The 19,094-nt window shown below is 42.1% G+C and overlaps 2 protein-coding genes across 6 annotated transcripts in view; one reads left to right on the top strand and one right to left on the bottom strand.

Moving 5' to 3' along the window:
- Positions 1-499: 499 nt before the first annotated feature.
- LYRM1 (LYR motif containing 1) lies at positions 500-11,684 on the bottom strand. 4 transcript variants are annotated; one of them, XR_015774077.1, is made up of 5 exons: positions 11,568-11,684; positions 4,540-4,698; positions 3,457-3,549; positions 1,594-1,862; positions 500-1,452 (listed from the first exon to the last, which is right to left on the bottom strand). XR_015774077.1 is itself a non-coding variant. In XM_088063935.1 (5 exons), exons 3-5 carry the CDS (start codon positions 4,696-4,698, stop codon positions 1,746-1,748), a joined length of 369 nt encoding a protein of 122 aa, XP_087920061.1. In that variant the 5' UTR covers positions 9,977-10,099; positions 11,568-11,669; the 3' UTR covers positions 500-1,745. The 4 variants fall into 4 exon arrangements, 3 of the variants coding, with proteins under 3 accessions (XP_087920061.1, XP_005522994.1, XP_087920062.1); XM_088063935.1 differs by adding an exon at positions 9,977-10,099 and having other exon boundaries at positions 500-1,862; positions 11,568-11,669; XM_005522937.2 differs by having other exon boundaries at positions 500-1,862.
- DCUN1D3 (defective in cullin neddylation 1 domain containing 3) overlaps positions 11,658-19,094 on the top strand; it is a 25,706-nt gene continuing 18,269 nt past the window's right edge. Inside the window, exon 1 of one of the 2 annotated variants that reach the window (XM_005522936.3) lies at positions 11,658-11,802. The gene's annotated coding sequence lies outside the window, so the exon portion shown is untranslated. Of the gene's footprint in view, positions 11,803-15,178; positions 15,263-19,094 lie in introns of those variants that run through there. The other variant, XM_088063934.1, reaches the window with a different exon arrangement.

The raw sequence follows: 19,094 nt of genomic DNA, 5'->3' as shown, positions 1-19,094 counted from the left end.
TTTTGTTTGTTTGTTTGGTTTTTTTTTTCTTTTTTCTTTTTTAATGCAACCCCCCTTTTCCTAGGCTAAAGGAGTTTTGTTTTGTGTCTTCCTGGCAGCAGTAAATTTGCAAAGCTTCCATGGACAAAACAATGGCATTTACTCCCCACATGAGGCATTCCCAGGAAATAATTATATGGCAATAGAGACCTTTGTGGACTGGAGCCATAAAGGGTAGTGAGAAATTGGGCCAGCCAGTACCTGTCATGCTGATTCACTCTTCTTATTGTTTTCTTCTACTTTCTATTCTTGTATTTTTTTTCACTCTTAAAAGTGCATTATTGGCAGAGGGACTGTCAGTCTGTTCTGCACAGGACCAGTTCTAACTTACTTTTCAGGTAGACAGCAGTATTTCTTCGTCATTGTTTATTAGAGCTTGGGGAGTTTTGAATGACTTGGTGAGCTCAGAAATGAGATTCCATTGATTTCTCCCACTTTAAAAGGAAATCATACACACATGCACGTTTCAAATTTGATTTTATTTTTTTTGCCACTATTAATGTCCTTGGAGTGCTGTGGACTGTGCTTAGGTAGTGTCCAGTACAGTGTGGCTCTTGTCCAAGCTTGGTCTCACTGGTATTTCCAGCCTAAAGGATGGAAGACACTCCTGTCTTCCCTGAAGAGAACAGTCAACAGCCTGGTAAAGTCAGATGACTGCAAAGGAGCCAAAACAATTGGTAGCCCATAAAACAAAAATTAATTTAATTTTACTTCTATTCATGAGGCACCTGGGAAACAGAAATACCCCTCAAACTTGGAGGGGACTTGTAGATACTATCTTTTATTAAAGATGGGGTCTATAACATAAGAGTTAAAACCTAACACTAAATTAAAATAATTGTTGAAAAAGCCAGTGTGCTGATTATGCTGAAAAGCTGACCATGCAAAAACATAGTGAGGACACCAAAGCATCCTAAGCTTGTTCCCATAGTGACAGCCTGAAGGCAGAGTTTTCAGCCAGTCCATACATGGGAACCTGAGGAACCCAACACTGGAATGTTTTACTCAGAGTTGTGTAATAGCATTCCAAACTTTGCATTTCACATCCACACCCTCTCCAAAGGAAGGAAGAAAAAGCTGACATAGAGACTCTAGGCCACTCCTCTGCAGTTTGCAAAAAGGAAAAGGAGTAGTAGCACTTCTGCCACTTTTCTGTCTCTTTCCTACTGTCCAGAAACAAAACATCCCCATAAGGGCACTATGAAACTGGAACTCTCTCCAGGGACAGCAGAGAGCAGAGAGAAAGGACAGCAGGTACTTGGTGCAGTGACTGTATTCCCACTGGCAGGCAGAAGCTCTGGAGGATCTGTGTCTGCTTGACTGTCCCAGACTTCCTTGACTTTGGGTGACTTTACACAAGGCACTGTCTTGAGTCAAAACTGAACACAGAGAACCTCAAACCACCGGAGAGCCCTGTTGCAGATAAACAGAGTTTGAAATCCTACTGCATTTTGTCCTGATGTCAAAGTAAACTTTATATCACACTTCACTTCTTAAAAAGTGTTACTTTTATTGACAAGTCAGTGGTTGAAATGTAATAAATACTAAACCAACCTTATCCATCATACACAATGGATCAATTGGCTTTTTTGCCTCAGGAAATGTGTGAGCAAGTGACCACACCATCACAGTTGTGCACACAAATCGCCTGGATTGCAGTTCACAGTTTAAAGGACGTGATTACACATCACAGCTTAAATGGTGGCTTATGAAACTTCATCATGGGATTTCAGATATATTGGCTTAGAAATCTTCCTTAACTTTTCCTGGTGTCGCAATGTACGGCCTTGTTTATGGGCAAGGCCCATAGGAGGCAGATGGATCTGAAAAAGAAAATCCCACCAGTTAGGTGCATATTGGGAAGAAAAATACAAAGTTCACTCGGTTTTAAGTCATTTCTTCATACATTGGAGAGGGTAACTATTGTCTCAAGCCAGGGTATTAGATTTCTAGGAGGAGGACTCTCTGAGGAGTGATTAGTGGTATAACTTTCAGGTCCTAATTGTTCTGTTTATTTAAATAATATATATTTTAGACCTTAATAAAATCCTATATATGCTAGGCCTTAGTACCTTTGTTTTGCGGTTTGGTATCAGGCTGCAGTGATACTTGATGGAATAGGATTGCTGACAGTGTTCCAGAACATTGTAAGAAGTAGAAACCCTAAAAATTCTTGAGTAGATGTCTTGAATCACTGTGTGATTTATTCATACCTACTTAACAAGTCATAAAATAACCCCAAACTGTATGTATTGAAAGCCTGCCTTCTTACTGTCATGATTATATATATGGCACATTAAAATGCACAATCAATGTCATTGACTCTATAAGCAGAAGGAGCAATAGGTGACAGACTCTTCCTTTGATTGACAAAGTCTTTATATTTCATAAGACTGTTAGTGGGAATCGTGCAGCTGTAACCCCCCTAAATGACTGAAAAATGTAGGTGGTAGCAGTCAGGTGTTACTGTTGCTGAGGCTGTCATCCTGTAAGATGGGTGTTTAGGTGCAAATAGTAGTAAAAGCACTGACTAAAGCAGCAGTAGAGATTTCTAGAAACTGAAAAATAATAATCATCCAGTTTGTCTGAGAGAGCAGATCTTTTGGGATTTTGAAACCACTGCAGAGAACACATTTTAGGCCCATTTCTAGGAACATTGTTTGCCAGCTGTGCATTGTTATTGTGTATACTGAAACAGATGGTAACAGTAACCATAGTCTAGGCAAGCATCTGATAAAAATACAATTTCATTTTGACCATGACTGCCTTGATAAGGGAACTATAGATATGAAATTATAAACTCATCAAACAGGAGTTGAGAGGATGTCTCTGTGGGAGGCAGCATAAAGTATTACTGGCAGAAGTGACTGGGCAATGATCAAAATTTATTGAATGGTGCATTAGAAGACTTTGCTGCAACTTCCAGCATTTCAGTAACCTTGGACATGTTCTTCTGTAGGAAGAAGGGAAAAGAAGCAACAACATAGACAGGTATTTCATAAGGCCTGATTTGTGACCAGGAGAATGGTTAACAGTAATGTAGGCTATAAAAATTATTGTTCCTATGGCAGATGTAATTCATATTATTATTCTCTCATTCTCTTCTATTATTTTATTCCATTACCATGTTTTTCTATATTCTTTGGTTGGCTAAATATTCAGAGGCCTTGGGAATTCAGTTCATATAACTCCATTTAGGCTTTGACTCCTTATTTTGAGAAGAAATCCTCCAATTTACAGTAAAAAAAAAATAGAAAAATAGATAACATCTCAATGTACATTTGGCTCTGCTTTAGCACACATTTAAATGCCAGCTCATCTAAAAATGCAGTGCAATGAGAGTGATGGAAACTGATGGTTTTGTTGTATGGAGAAAGCTCAGTGGGTATCAGTGAAGACTTTGTCATTGGTACTTACAGGTCTGGGGTAGGGGATGTTATAGTGAAGTCCAATTTCTATTCTTGCCTCACATTCTTCTATGCACTGCTTAATCAGCTTGGGATCTGTTACCTATGATGATCAGACAAACAAGGGTTTTTATATGAGTACCGTAATTAGCAGTTGGAAGCTCAAGTGTAAACGATGAACAGCACGTGGCTTTCCTTAGCTTATTTTGGCAAACCCAAGGACACAATGATTGTGTTTTTCACATCCATAAATGGTAACATTGGTATTTTCCTCAGCTCAACAGTTCTGGGCTTGATGGTGCTGAATGTTCAGGCATAGAGGCTGTCAGGACTGAGGCTACAGAAGGAGTTTTTTACCCAAACATGCTATTTTCTCTGTAAAAAGACAATAAACATATAAACTACTACTACATCTATGAAAAAAACACACTCATCTGTTCCTCACTCTGCAAGGTCACCAGTGGATAAAGGAAAGACACTGCTTGGTGTACATTCTGTTATCATCCTATCCAGAAACTCTCTTTGAAGTCAGAAATGTGGTGTGAATTATGACTTAAATTCATTTTTTTAATTCATTACTTCAGTTTTGTCCCAGATCAATATGGGATATAAATAAGTGTTGTGATCTTGAATTACAAGAAGGGCCTTTGATTACCACGGTTTGAAATTTCTTCCTTAAGAAAAAAATTAAAGTGCTTCTTTTAAAAGAAGTGCCAATGATTGCTGCTTTGAAAAGAAAAAAAGAAGCTGCTGAGCTCTGTTTGCCATTACATGGTAATGATACACTTAGCTAACTTTGTAAAGATCAAAAGCTGCTTCAATTACACAAGCAGTATCTTTGGAATTTAATTTTTTCTTGGCTCTTTTTTTACTGAAAAAAGACCTTTTAGACTTCTACAGTAACTAATGAAGAACTGAAATTGTTTGAGTTTTCTCAGGGATGATATTTAAACTGTAACTCAAATACACCCGCATTTAAGGTGAATGAAATTTTGGGAACTCAACCCTTATATTCCTATATTAGCATCCAACCACAGAGTGCAAAGAGCAAGAGAAGAGTAATTCAGATATTCAATACTGTGAGGACACTTACATTTTTGTTTTTTCGGAATAACGTTCTGGCTTCATTTCTAATGTACTCTTTCTCTCTCATGGTCTCCTCTATCTGTCCTGATGCCGACTGCCAGTTTTTGGCTATTTGCAAAACCTTGCGATAAAGGCCAAGAACTTCTTGTCGAGTTGATGGTGTCATCTATAAAGACAAGACAAACTCCCAACATATGCATGAACATTTGAGTTGCCAAAAGGCCAGCAAGCAGGACATTTTTTCACACCATTCAATTAGTTTAAAAATATTTCCGCCATCCAAAGATATGCTGAGCTATATGAAAAAAACCCTGAAATAGCTGTAAACAGTAATTAGCTGTTGGAAGCTGAAGACTCAGTCCAGCAAAGTATTTATACAGATATTTAAATCTATCTCCATTCAAACAGCTTGAGCTCTTGCTCAAAGTTAAGCACTTGGTTTAGTGCTTTGCTGAATCAAGCCTGGTACAAGAATGCCTTGGGTTCTGTTTCAGTTATGTTTTGCAACAGACATTGGGCAAGTCACCGAAACTCTAAGCATCCCCCTTCCTGAGACATTGTTGTACCAATGCTGACCCTATCTTTGCAAATCTGTGAATGAAATACATGATAAATATTGCTTGTATAGGCTGCAGGGGCTGACAGGCTTATTCGTGATACCATGACAGTAGGCAGTAATGATTCAGCTGGAGTTTGATGTGATGAAAAGGTGATGAAAGCTATTTTATCTAAGCACTCAGGAGAGGCAGACTAACTGTGGATTTAGGAAAGTCCTGAATGTCTTGATTTTCAGAGAGCTGTGTACCTGCTGAACCCACTGAATCAACCTTCAGGTGTGATAAGTCTATTTGTCAGTAGAAAGAATGAAATCTTATTCTCGCTTTATGTAAATGAGTATTTTATCATATAAGTGGTTACACAATTTCATTACAGACCACAAATTTCCCTGAGACAAATCCACTTCTGGATAACAACATTTCTGCCACGGATTAAATTAACAGAAAAAAATGACTTCTGCTTAACGGGCACTGCAGCTGTCAAAGGCATCTCACTGTCCCAAAGGAAGGTGCAGCAGCACTGCCAAGTAAGTACATGGGTGCAATGAGGAACAAGTGTCAGGGACAGGATATTATCTGACTATCAGAATCCATTCACCAGCCTGAAGCTCTAATTACTGTGGGTGAATCTACCCTGAAATCAAACCTGTGTGCTGGGAATGGACAGTTTGGAGCAGAGTAATTGAGACAGCCTGACTTTCCCTCTGGAGGGAGTGCTCTCTTGGCCATGAGGAAAAGCTGCTTCCTAATGTAGCACCCAAACTACTGTGGGAAGCTTGGCAGTGTGCTATGGCTCAGATGCCTGCAGTCTGTGGCAGTTCCTGCGATTCTGGGTTGCAGAAGAGGGGCTTGAGCAAAAGGCTTCTCAGGCTACAATGTTCTTGATCTGCCGCCTCCAGCACAGTGGCTGACCAGAACCAGCCTCCTGTGACTCCAGACACTCACACCCTCTTTCCTTCACCAAAGCTGCAATTACAGATGCTAACCTGAACACAGGATTTGGCTCATGGTTCTTTTTCATAAGAAATCCTGAACTATAAATTCCTAGACTTAACTGCTGTTATCTAAAGACCTTCTGTGGTTTCAAGAACTGTTTTTCTCTGATTCTTAAAAGCGAACATTTTTGTTTTGCTATTTGTATTTTAATGTGTTTAACCAATCATATCTTCTTCCCCCAGATTGAAAATTATTCTTCCTACACTGCACAAAGTACTTCTAGTAAATGTTTATGGTATTTCTAGGAAATAAATTCCAAAATAATATAACTAGGTAGTCCCAGCTCATCAAACACTTTGGAGTAAGTGCTTCACTTCATTCACTCAGGCAGTGAAATCAGTCAGACATGAAGTCACAGATGTCCATGTATCTGAAAAATCACTGTTTCCCTCTGCTAGGTGGACATTTGGTACAGAAAAGAGACAGTTCAATTACAAGGGTTAACCTAGCACAAGCAGAGTCCCAAATTCTGGCCTCACCTAGGGCCTCTCCTGACTTCCCCCCTCTGTTGTTATCTGAAGGTGTTGCCTCTGAGAAGTTGATAACAGCTTAAGTTTTCATGTAATCCATAAAGAAAACAAAAGGAACAATGCTGGGAATAAAAATATTTAAAATACAGGTTTCAATTCTGATCTATGCATCAGACAATTTCCAAGGTGACAGCTTGGGACAGAACATGCCCTGTGTTCAGAGCTGACTATACCTGCTGCACTTGGATTTTAAACATACCAAGAATCTGTTTATAAAGATTTTCTTGAAAAGTCTAGAACTAACAATTATTTTCCCCACTAGTTGCTTCCACTCCCCCACCTACAACTCACTCTTTTGTTCTTTAGCTTGTCTGTGCTGGAATTGCTACAGAACAGTGTAGCCCCTCATCTAGGCATGGGCTGCACTTCTGCATTCTTGCTCTCCTTCCCACATATGCTGGATGATGTAAAAGACATTAAGCAGCTATTCATGTATGCTCAGCAACCAGCTGCTCCCAGGGCTCATTTAGTTAGCAATTCTTAACATTACAGACCTGCTCATAAGCTATTTCTGCAAAGATACATAAATGAAGGTGTGAGTAGCCCTTTACAGATCGAGGACTTCTGTCTATGACAGGAAAGGATGAGAGCAAATAATACGAAATTCAAAGCCTGGGTCAGATTCTGATCTGAGTGGGAGTATAAATAGGGAGTAATTCCACTGAGAGCAAAATTACTTCCAACTTAAAATGTTGTAAATGAGATTGGAATTTTTCCTTTAGTATAAACAGAGCCCACACTGACAGAAATGTAAGTGATGGTACAAGTCATGTATCAGGAGTAATTTCATCAAGTGACACTACTTGTATTAGTTTTGTGGGTGTGCAAAATGATTCTGAGTGGGATAGAAAGGAAGATAAGGGAGGCTTTCATGTCCTTGTAGTTACTCATCTTGCAACTTACATCTTTGGCATTTAAATCATAATTACATTTCACATCTCTGGAATGCTAAGTGGATGTTACACCACTTTCCCACTAACACCCATCTTGTGGTAGTCACACCCATTGTTTAACTTCTACCACCCTTCATTTTACTGCAGCATGCAGCCCACAGAGGTTAACCACAGACCTTTCTGTCAAAAAGTATAGGGCTATTGTATTAGCCGAGCAAATTTCGGGTGTTTACTGCCACAAGGCAAAGCAGGAGAGGTCAGAGGTAGGTGTGTCTGCACGGCTGTGTCAGTGGGGAAAAGCAGGGGGTCGCAGTTTGGAGCCCACTGTCAGAGCCCAGGCTTTGGAGGGAAGCCAGGCATTGCCTCCCAAACAAGCCCTGCTGGGTGCTGGGGCAGAGCTCGACAGCGCAGGGCTGTAACGCTCCCCTGGTCTCTGTGCAACCCCTCTTATCAAATCACACATCACATACCTGAAACATCCCACTGTATCCAAACTCCAAAGGAGATCTGAGCAGTTAATGACTTACTGCATGGTGAACATGCAAACATTTTTCACTGTTAATTAAAACAAATAGTCCCTTAGACTATAAAATGCAGTAGGTTTTTCTTTCCGGAAACAAATACACATTCCCTTGGATTGTTAGATGATTGACCCAAAAGTTCAATAATCTGAATAATCCATGAAACACCAGTCTTATTTTGCTATTTGCAGGTTTGTCTAGAATTTAAACTAAAAGTTCATATAAAAACAATAAAAGGAATCTGCCAACTGCACTATACAATGTCCCCAACAGGACAGTGTCAGCTAGGACAGAAGACAGACCGCACCAAGACTGACTACAGATGCAGGAGCAGCTAAACCATAGGTGCTTCCCAGCAGGGGATACTTGGCTGGGAACACGTGTCCAGCACATGCCTCCTCTGCACAACTCCTCTGGTGAAGTTGTAAGTCTATTTTATTTCATCCTTTCTTCTAAAGTCAAGCCTTAGCTATTCACTTTAAGCATAAATTCTGCCAGCAGTGAGTACATTGAGAATTTTAGAAAACAGAGGGTGAAAAGAAGAGCCCATGGGGAAAAAAAGGCTATTTTAAAGCAACTGATCTCTTCTTTCACATCCCAGCTAACTGGGGCATGCATTAGTAACACACACCTAGTGCTCGTGCTGAAACTGGATTTGCTCAGGGGAGGTGGGGAACAAAACCCTGCATGAAATAATTTGAAAAGGCAGCTTTGAATTTCTCAGACGTAAAATGTTTTATTTAGGAGCAATACAACTTCTATTTAACAGCTGGTTTGCTACTGGCAAGGAGTCTGAAGACATAGTGACAAACTGCTGGGCTGACTGCCTTCCAAATTAAGCTGCAATCACATCTCTGTTACTGAAGTAAATGATGTCATTCAAGACCACAGAGTATCAACACTGCAGTAGGGAACACCACTGTGTTCCATACTACATGCCCATAAAGTAATCCAGCCTGTATGCTGTATGTATAGCTCCTACTTTCAAATGCACTCTGGCTAATGTTTATTTAAAGAGATGCAGAAAAAAATCATATACCTGTTTGGTTTTTCTTTAAGGAGCTAAACAATGCAACTTAGGTAAAAAATGACCTGCAGTCTCTCTCCTGCTGCTAATGCAGCAGATAATCAATCATTCCTTTCGGAGCTCTCCACAGCAATGAGAGGTCAGTAATCCATATTCATCTTTCATGAAACTCTGCCAAAATGAGTCTGTGGTTCCTAATGCAGCAGTGGATTTGGACTGTCATTTCTTTGAGGGACAACAACTGAGACAATGAGTTCCTGTGGCACAGGGGGCAGAGAAGGGGTCACAGATTCCTGTGATAGCTGGGTAGGTCACATGCCTTCCAGCAATATTAAGTTTCAAAATCTAGCTTCCACAAAAGTAATTCTGTCCTCTTTTACTCAAATCAATGACTCAGTGGCCTGTGACAGTACCCTGCAAATACCAACCACACGTGGCTGCAGTATCTACTGGCAAAGTGAAAACTTTGTTTGATTTTCATTCTTGAATGAACATTCATAACCTTTTTTAAGATTCAGACAAAACCAGATCCTAGCGAAACCTCCATCACAGTTAAAGTATTCCATCTTCACATGGTGAAAAATAAATAGAATGAAAGATCATGTTCTTCCATGATGGTGTTACATCCTCATTTCTACCAGTGACACAAGCCTGTATATTTCTAGACATTCTCATCAATTTGATTCAAAGATTTATTTCTCACTCTTTCCATTGACAAGCTGAAATCATAAATGCATGCAGATTTGGTGAAAAAGAATGAAGTTACTGAACCAAGATATTCCATAATGGTATCTAAAAGCAGGGTGACTTTCACAGGGTTTAGGATTTTGTCATGCTGGTGTCTTTCTGCAGGCAAACTGAAATGATCTGAAACCTCAATCAACACCTCTGAACCAGACTCCCTAAATCATTGTACTCACACTGTTCAGCAGCTGGGATGGAAACTCTGCTGTTCTATCTGTGCCTCAGATTTCTGACTGAACTTGGATCTCTTTTAAGCTTGCTCTTGCATATGGAGCAGTCTTTTGATCAGGAAAAGCAAACTGCATGCAAAGAGAATATAATTAAATAGTAAAACAAGGACATGGATTTATCGCCGTTTCCTATGCCAGTTCAAATAAGCCAATTCACACAAAATTATGGTTCTACAACATTCTTTTCACTTGAATAAATGAAAGTGGAAACCCTTTTTGATCACTGGGTTTTCATTCTCTTAGTCTGAGGTGGTCGAGGCATTATCTGGTTTTAGCAGGACATACAGACTTGCCCTGGAAGTTTATGTTTGTGTATTCCTGTGCTTGCAGGAGCCCCAGGAAGAACAGAAATGCTGACTTAGATTGTGGGAAGGGGGAAGGGAAACAAAAAAAAAATTGTTTTACTTATTTCGTAGCTTTCTCATGAAAATCACAGAGTGGCCAGGTAAACTGTAAAGCAATATGAACTTGTCTCTAGTCTTGTCCAGCTCTGTTGTTCACACTTCCATACCATTTTCTCCTCCCGTGTCTTTAGTTTCCTATTACTTACAAGCAGAGAAAGATTTTAATGCAGAGTGAGAAATTTAGCAGAGAAAATGAATTCTCAGCTATCCTTGGATGGCCTTGCTTATATAATATAAAAGCATACAGAAATATAACAACATGGACACAAGCTCCAGTATAGATTTATGCACCTCATTCATACCTTGGCTTCTAGCCAAATGCAGCTGAATGCATGAATAGAAATATTTCCCAGCATTGGAAAAGCTCCCAAGCTCAAGAACAGGTATAAATATTAATGCTAGCAGAGACAAAATCCTCTCTGACTCTCTTCTTACTTTATTCTGCGGGTCTTTCAATGACAGACATGATTTTTAGTTGCTATTTGAGAGCCATAGCAGGGTTGTGGGCAGGGAGGGCTGTGGGACACAGGTGATTTAGGAAAGACCTCTGAACCCATCGAGTCCAGTCTGTGACCAAACACCCCCTTGTCAACCAGACCACGTCGTCTTTCCTTAACATCTCCAGGGTTGGTGACTCCAGCACCAAACAGGGCAGCCCATTCCCATGTCTGATCATCTCTTCTGTGATGTTCTTCCTCATGTCCAACTTAAACCTCCCTTGGTGCAGCTTCAGATGCTGCCTTCTGCTCCTATGGGCACTGAGAGCTGTGGGCACTGAGCATTGTGGGCTTGGGGTGCTGTGTGTCAATGACCCCTGTGTGTCAATGACCGCTGTGGGTCACACACCGCTGTGGGTGAATGAGCGCTGCCCATACCGGGCCCCCACGGTCGCTGCCACTGTCAAGATGGCGCTGCGGCCCCCCCTTGACCTGGAGCCGCGCGGCCACTAGGGGGCGCTGCCGGCGGGGGCGTGCTTGCGCCCCCTGGTGGCCGGGGCGCCCTTGCCCCCGCAGCCGGGCGGAACCAACGCGCGAAGCAGAGTGGGGGGGTCAGCCCACCGCACGCGCCTCCGGCGTCTTCCCTCCCTCGCCCTCCCTGAGTGTACGCCCGCCTTCCCCCCCTCCCCGCTTTACCTTGGTGCAGTCGTGCCGCGGCCCCGCCCGCCGGGTGCCCCCGCTCCGGTGGGCGCGGGAGGCGCGAGCCGCCGTCCTCCCTGCCCTCACCGTGCGCGCGGCGTCGCGCGCACCGCCCCTCGCACGCCACGCCACGGCACGTCACGGCACGTCACGGTCCGTCACGGCGCGTCCGCCAGCTGAGCGCTCGCCCGGAAGTGATGCGGTGGAGGCAGAGCCGCTCGGCGCCGCGGAGGTGAGTGAATTGGACCGAAGCTCTTCCCGTCCGCCCGGGCTGCGGCGGGAGCGGCGGCGGGGGCGGCGCGGGGCTCGGCGCGGCTCGGCACGGCCCGGGCGACGGTGCGGGCGGTGGGGTTCGTCCGTGGCCGCCGCGCTGCTCCTCAGCCCCGCCAGGGCCGGTTATGCTCGGGGGGCCCCGCGCCGCCGCCTCCCCCTCACGTCAGGGCCCCCCGAGCCGCAGCCCTGCAGCCCCGGGACAGCCCGCCGCGAGCGGCCGGACAGCCGCTGCCGGACAGGCGGTGCCCCGGGCGGTCCCGGACGGGCGCTGCTCCGGGCGGTGCCAGTGGGGTCCGGTGCCGTCGGGCCGTGTCCACTCACACTCATCCCTGTGCCCCGAGCGGCGGTGCTGCCTCTCCCCGGGGTTTGGTTCTGCTGTTATTTTCCGTTCCGCTGTGTGCCGTCTGCGGGCTCCTAAAACGTCCCTTACGGTGGTCGCTGCGGGCGGCCCCGCAGCCCCCCAGGGCCGGGGAGAGCGGCTGCTTTGTTCGGGTGCGCTTCGTGCCCAGCCTTCTCACGTGTCACGCTTGAACGGGAACGTTCGTAGTGTTTTCAGGAGAAAGAGAAATAAACTGTAAAGTGATTTATTTCCAAGGTAGTTTTCGCTATCTGAACATACCCCCTTTGCACAGCCAGTATTTTTTCCTGCTTCAGCTCTCCCTCCTTCCCCTGAGCATGTTTACCCTTCCTGTGCAAGCTGCAATCTGCATTAATCACTCTCTGGGGCTGTGGTGGTGCTAATAAGCTACTCATAACAACTTAAATTATAACTTGCATAATCAGTGTTTCGAGCAAATATTGGTTGGAAGAATATGCCTATCCTATCAGTGCTGTGGTTACTGGAAAGAATAATTGATTATCTTTTAAATAGTTAACACTGCTGATATGCTGCCCTTCAAAATGTTACATTGATAACTGGACAGGCTGATGCCAAGTGTCAGAATACAGCATTGATCCACAGCTGGTAACTTTTTTTTAAATGGTAGTGTCTGACACATAATTTAAAGGGGTAATGAGTCAAATGCTCTGAAAAAAAGGGGCATAGCTGTACAAACAAAAAGCATAGAACTGTCTGACCTTTTTGAAAATTACAGGCCTCACTGGCATGGTCTGTATTTTTTTGAGAGAACAGTTGACCAAAAGACATTATCTAAACAAATTCTTACACGTTTAAAAACCTCTTTGTTAAACAGGTAGTGTGTAGCTACAGTATTAGTGTTTTATTTGGGTTACAGCAATGGGAAGGGAGAGCGTCTGAGTACTTGTATCCCTTGACTGCATCTGAACACTGCTGCATGTTGCCCTGGTGAAAGGTAATCCTCAGAAAAGGAAACACAAGTCCCTTAGTTAAGATTGCATGTGAAAGTAAAGAGATCTGACCTCATGTTCTTGTCAGTTCTGTAGTTTGTCTTCAAAGTCTCCCCTACACAGGTATGTTGTGGTGATCTGTGGAAAACATTCACTTTTACATGACAGGCAGCTCACAGTCTGAAGCAAAGGTTTTCTGCACATCAGCAGAAAAAGGAGAGCTTGTGATCTGTATTGAATTAGTTCAGATTTGCAGAGTGCAACTGACTTTACAAACTTACTGCAAGAACTAGCTCTTGTAATGATTTCTAAAACTCTGATTATTTCCTAATAGCAAGTTGTATGTAGGCATGAATACTGTAATTCTTAAAAAAAAAAAGTAATACAACTAATAACAGGGGAACTTACAGCTTTGGTACTACTTGGCTGCTTTCTTTGTGAGACTGACAGCCTGCAGTATGAGTTGTAATCAGCTCATTTAATCAGGATCTTCAAGGCTGTGTTAAGTGCCTTTTCTGCCCAGATTCTTGCTTTATTTTAAAGTTGAATGTTGTTGTGTTCATAGCAAATTCTCAATGATTTGTGTCAGTAGTTCTTATCATTTGTTCATCTTGGAAATTCATGAATAATTACCTCTTGCTTCCATTTAGCATGAACTGTGTTGAAAAAAGACAATCAGATCAAGGAGTGTCTTTGAGAGAAAACTAAGAACAGCTCTTTTGGAAGATTCTCATTGAAATTAATTGAAGAAGTATATATTGAGCAAGGAGGACTGCCAGACAGTTTGACAGACTTCTAAGATGTGTTCTGATAAATTTGTGAGTGGATAAGTTAGGGTCTTGGTTCTGCTGCTTGCTTTGGTTCAGCTTAAGAAACAGGAAGAAATCCTCTGTGTTTGGTATGTACCTAGGGGCAGTGGAGTATAAAGTAGATGGAAAGGGGATGGAAGGAGGGGACAGACACAGCTTCTATACTTGCATTTCCTCATGGCAGAAAGGAATGCATGGACGGCTTGGATACAGAGATGCATGGCTGCAGGTTTGAAGGAGTGAGAGTGCCCCAGCACTGCTCAGATCTGTCCCACACTGAAGCACTTGATTTTCTTAATTGGTTCCAGGGAAATGTTGGTAAATTTAATTTAGAGCCTTGGAACACTATAAAATACATCCTGATGGGGTTTTGTCAGTTTGTAAGAACTTGCAAATTGCAGAAACAGTATTGTTCCATTAGGCACATGGGTCTGTATGTGAATGTAACAGGAAAACTCTGCTCTGAGTAAGACGAGACTATAAAAATAGAAGCATAGGATGTTAGAAAAACAGTCCTTTCTTTCATTCTCAAAAATACAGAAGGAGCTGAATATTGGTAGCCAGAATTCTTGGAAGGCTGAAAGAACAATCTGTAAACACTTGAGGGACTTGGTAGTCACAGAAAGATAAGGGGGAACCCCCTTAACAGTTTCATCAGAATTCCCTGGCTGGGCTCCTTCTCTTTGGCTGCTTCTCCCTTGGGGTCTGCATCTTATCTTGCTGGCTTCCTTTCCTCTATTTGCCTCTGACTAATAGGCTTTGTCTTCTGGTTACTGGAAGTCTAATAAGTTCTTTTGTCTCTTACCCCTTCCTCCTTTTTAAAACTACTAGATTAATGGCTGTAATGTTTTGCAGACTATGTGCATTGGTGACATGGATTAATTGTGTACTTGACTCTTAAGTTACCCAGCAGTAATGACATAGTAACTTGACTTGAAACAATGGTAATTTCGTGGCAAATGTTCAAGGCAAATGTTGCCTTCTGGTAAAGTGCCAACTTCAATTTACCCCCTGTAAACATGTGACACAGGTAAACTGTCTGTGCCGATTTACTCCGTGTCTTCTGTACTGTAAGTCGCCTCGAGTGTGTCTTTTGAAACAGTCAGTGATTTTTCTCCTCCCCCCTTTTCTTTTGACTCTCGCTTGAGTCAGGTAATTACAGATCTGGGTCGAAACCTTCCCAGGGAGTGATCAGGAAATCCAAGACTTGCAGACGTGCTCCCATTGCTCACTGGCACCTTGGCTTCCCCCTTCCCTGTGGATGGTTTGTGGATCTACTCAGCTCTTGGTGATGAGATGTGGGTGAGCAAATGGGAGAGCCCCAGGCAGGTGGGGGTTGGCAAACCAAGGGGAGCTCTGATTTCTCCTGCACAAATGCCAGTGTTCTTTGTGGTCACATGAGGAGGTTCTTTCTTCTTGTCACATGTGGCTTTGGTGTGATAATGTGGTGATGCTTTTACATTCTGATCTCAGTGCTGACCATAACAAAGCAAATAGGGAACCAAAGCCTCTTGCCTAAAATGTAATCTGAGAATTGACCCATTTATGTCCCCATTTTATCCATGTGTCATGGGGGGCAGCTCTCCAGTCCAATGATCTGCATATTAAAGGAAGAAGAAAATCTGGATTTTAGTTAAAGGTTATTAATTGCAATGTTTTGCTGCTAGAAGAATGACAGTTAGGGGACTACTTAGATGTAAGTATTAAAGAACTGTTTTACAGAAGTAGGAAAACTGTAGAGAAACCAACAAAAGCATAGGTGGTGAGACAGGATTCCAGTAAGGAGAGTAAGCTAGTATAATCTTCTGGTGTCTCAGAAAGAATGGTTATAAATGCTGTTCTGTCTACAGCATCTGTTTTGTGAAAGACAAAACTTACTTTGCAAAATGTGAGAATGCTGTTCCTGACCTCCTGTCACAGTTTGTTATTCCCACAAAGTCAGACTGCCAGAGACAGTCATAGTTGTTTGTTGTCTCACTTTTCCTGTTTAGTGAACATAAGTGGGTTTTTTTGAACCAAAAGGATTATGTACTCCTAAAATATACCAGTCTTATTTTTGCATCCATGTAGTAGCAGAAAGTGACAGTTCTTAGTTCTTTCTTTGAATTTTTTTGGTGTGATGCTTTTCCCCTGCAACTTTGGAACTTGTGATGCAGTCAGTCTTACTCTTTTGTTTTAAAATGGAAAAGAAGGGAGAAAATCATCTTAGCGCCTGTGATTATGGGAGGCATGTGTAGCTTAGTAATAGACTCACAAACACAAATGTCCTAGCTCTTGGTTTTGGTCATATGCTGACTGTTCAATATTTTCATTGCCAACAAGTCTGTACAGAAAGCCTTGAGTATTCTGGATCAGCATATAAATGGGTGGCCTGGAGTGCCCAAGGTCTGATCTATTCCAGCTTCTAGCAGTTACCTGTGCTTGGAGTTAGTGATTATGTCTCATGAAGCACAGGATAGATACCTACACACCTGGTCTCTTGTGGGGCACAGGATGTCAAGAGAAATCAAGATTATGTGAAAATTTATGAAAAAAAAAATGTGCGTTGGTTGAAGCTGCCAGCAGATTCCTCAGGGAGAGGTGAGAGTCTGTTACAACTGATGACCAAGTTCAAGTATTCAAAGGAGCTCTTTTGAAGCTACTGATACAGTTAGCATCAAAATACTGCAGTATCCTTTGTACAGTGGGAAATGTTGTATTTCAGTGTTGTTCACTGAAATAGGGAAGTTGCAAATCAAATCAGGGGAGAGAATCAGGGCTTCTGCAGGTGGCTGTGTGTATTTTCTGCTTTAGAAACTGCAGTCAGTTTAAAAATCCAAGTATATACTCTTAAGGCACTTTCATATGTCAGTGCTTTCACTTAGTACAATTTGTTGTACATAACTTAGATATGATTCTGGTATTTATGTCGTCAGCTGGTACTGAGGGTCCTACACAACTGTGTGCAATGGATGATTGTTTTGGCTGGCAGCCTGTAAACTGTGTTACACTCATGGAGATGGCCAGTGAGCCTTCTGTAAACTATTTATGAGCATCTGCTGCCAACAGGGATCTTGTGAGGTCATCTGGCTCTTGTCTTTAAACTTGTCCCTTCAGTGTTAGGTGCTGTGTGGGTCACTGTTCTTGCAGCTGCTTTCTGCTGGAGAAGGGAGACTGTTAGCCAGAGCTGCTGGAAGGACTTCTTTTTTTTTGTTTGACTGCTGTCTTTTCTTCATTGCTGAGAACAGTAAGAAATATGACGTTACTCACTTAGCACAATTAGTTTAAAGCATATCTTATTATTACAGGAGTCACTTGATATATACCTGAATTATATTCTGCTGAATGTAGTTGTTGAAGGCACCTCAGGCACTTCCAAGGTGAAGTCTGATAGCTGAACTCACTGTAGAAGAAAATCTATACACACTTAGCTCAGTTTAAAAGTAAATGTTTTTCTTTCCGTTGCCAAGTAGATTGTAGACTGAGGTGGTTTTTCAAAGTTATTCTGGTTTGGCTGCAGAGAATTGCAATTTTCCATACGTTAATTTGCAGGATGAATTGAGCTAGGGTAAGGTAAATATTTGCAGCACAGCTACTTTCAGATGCTTTCAGTGGAATGCATCTCTGTCAGGTACCCAGGGGCCATGATTTCTTTTGGTCCCATAATCTGCAGTTTCGCTGTAGAGATGTGAACTGGTTGTGTCAGCATAGGGTAGCTCTTCCCCTGGCATGAGCTGCTTTAATTATTCATAATACATACTGAGGTGTTAAAGGTCTGTCACACTGTGCAAAAGTTACAGTGTACCTTGGAAAAATACTGAAGGATTATACTTTTACAGCCCTTTGCACATGAAGAAGGAAATAAAACAAACTCTCATTAGAAGATTATTTGCTTTTTTGTATGTGCTGGACCTTGTATGGCCTTTGACAAGGATCTTGAGGGAGAAGAGGAATATTGGTAGTTTTTAAATGTATGGAGATAAATTCCTCAGTGACTGAACCTTTGTTTTTTGAAGGTGGTTGAATTATGTGCAGCAAAATAAATGAGTTTTTTCATATCTGCGTATGTATGAGGTAGGGAATTGGATGGAATCTGATTTGGGTTCTGGTTTCAGCTTTACTAAAAACTGATGGCATGATCTTGAGCAGCCCTGTTGTTTGGCTGTCTTGATTTCCCCTCTGCCTATTGTCTTGCTCATAGCTTAAATAGACTTCTCAAAACAAGTACTGCTGCTGCATGAATTAGTTCATTAATTTATTTACATTACAAAAGCACCTGAAGGCACCCTTCTAAAATTATATTCTGTTTAGCTAACCGGACTTGGGTTTGTTCTTTGAAAATACAATAATCCTAACAAATCATTCCACCCACCTAATAAAAGTAAGATGAAGCACATAATAGGAAACAATTGAAAACTTTTTAATGGGGCCAAATGGAAAAACAATGAGAAGTAATCACTAAGTAAGGTATTGCGTGGTTAGAGAATGTAAAGGGAAGGGAGGAATTCAAGGATGATGCATTTGTACCTGCTGAAAAAGCTACTTAAGGAATGTATCTTCCATAAGAAAAACTAGTAAGGTGCTTTAGTCTTCCTCTGCCAATCATTTTTCACATTATTACTCATTTTTCCTTAAGCTATCCTTACACAATTAGCTGCACACAGTGAACTACAGATCTGAAACATCTGTTCCACTTTTTCTTGAGACTACTTGTTGAACTTTGAACGTGAAATGTGGTGTCAGGCTCTGTGAGTGCATGCAGAGTCGGGTGCTCTTCAAGAGTGCAGAAAGCAGGTTTCTTCTGCCCAGTCTTGAATGGAAAAATCTCCTTTGATGAGTAAGGTGTGCACTTGGTGTGACAGCACACTAGGTCAAGGCTCAGGTGTTGTAAAGAGACTTTTGCCTGCATCCTGGTGATTGGTGGGGAGTGTTCCTCTAGGAAGAGATTTGGTGATAGTTCTGATTCTTGGCCCTGAGACTTGGCCCAGCATTATGGACTGTAAATATGGTGAAGTTATTCTTGATTTTTTTTTTTTAATTTTTGTATCTGGCTTTCCCTCCCAAAGTAAAGCTTTCCCAGTATGACCTTTGTCAGAGAAGTCCACTTCTCATTTGAGAAAGTATTCAGGCTTTCAATGTAGCTGTTGCCTGGCTT

Source organism: Pseudopodoces humilis, chromosome 18 (assembly GCF_049639895.1).
Source record: "Pseudopodoces humilis isolate 2021_Gansu_Grassland_sample_001 chromosome 18, ASM4963989v1, whole genome shotgun sequence".
Lineage (NCBI taxonomy): Eukaryota > Metazoa > Chordata > Aves > Passeriformes > Paridae > Pseudopodoces > Pseudopodoces humilis.
This window is presented reverse-complemented; position numbering and strand designations above follow the sequence as displayed.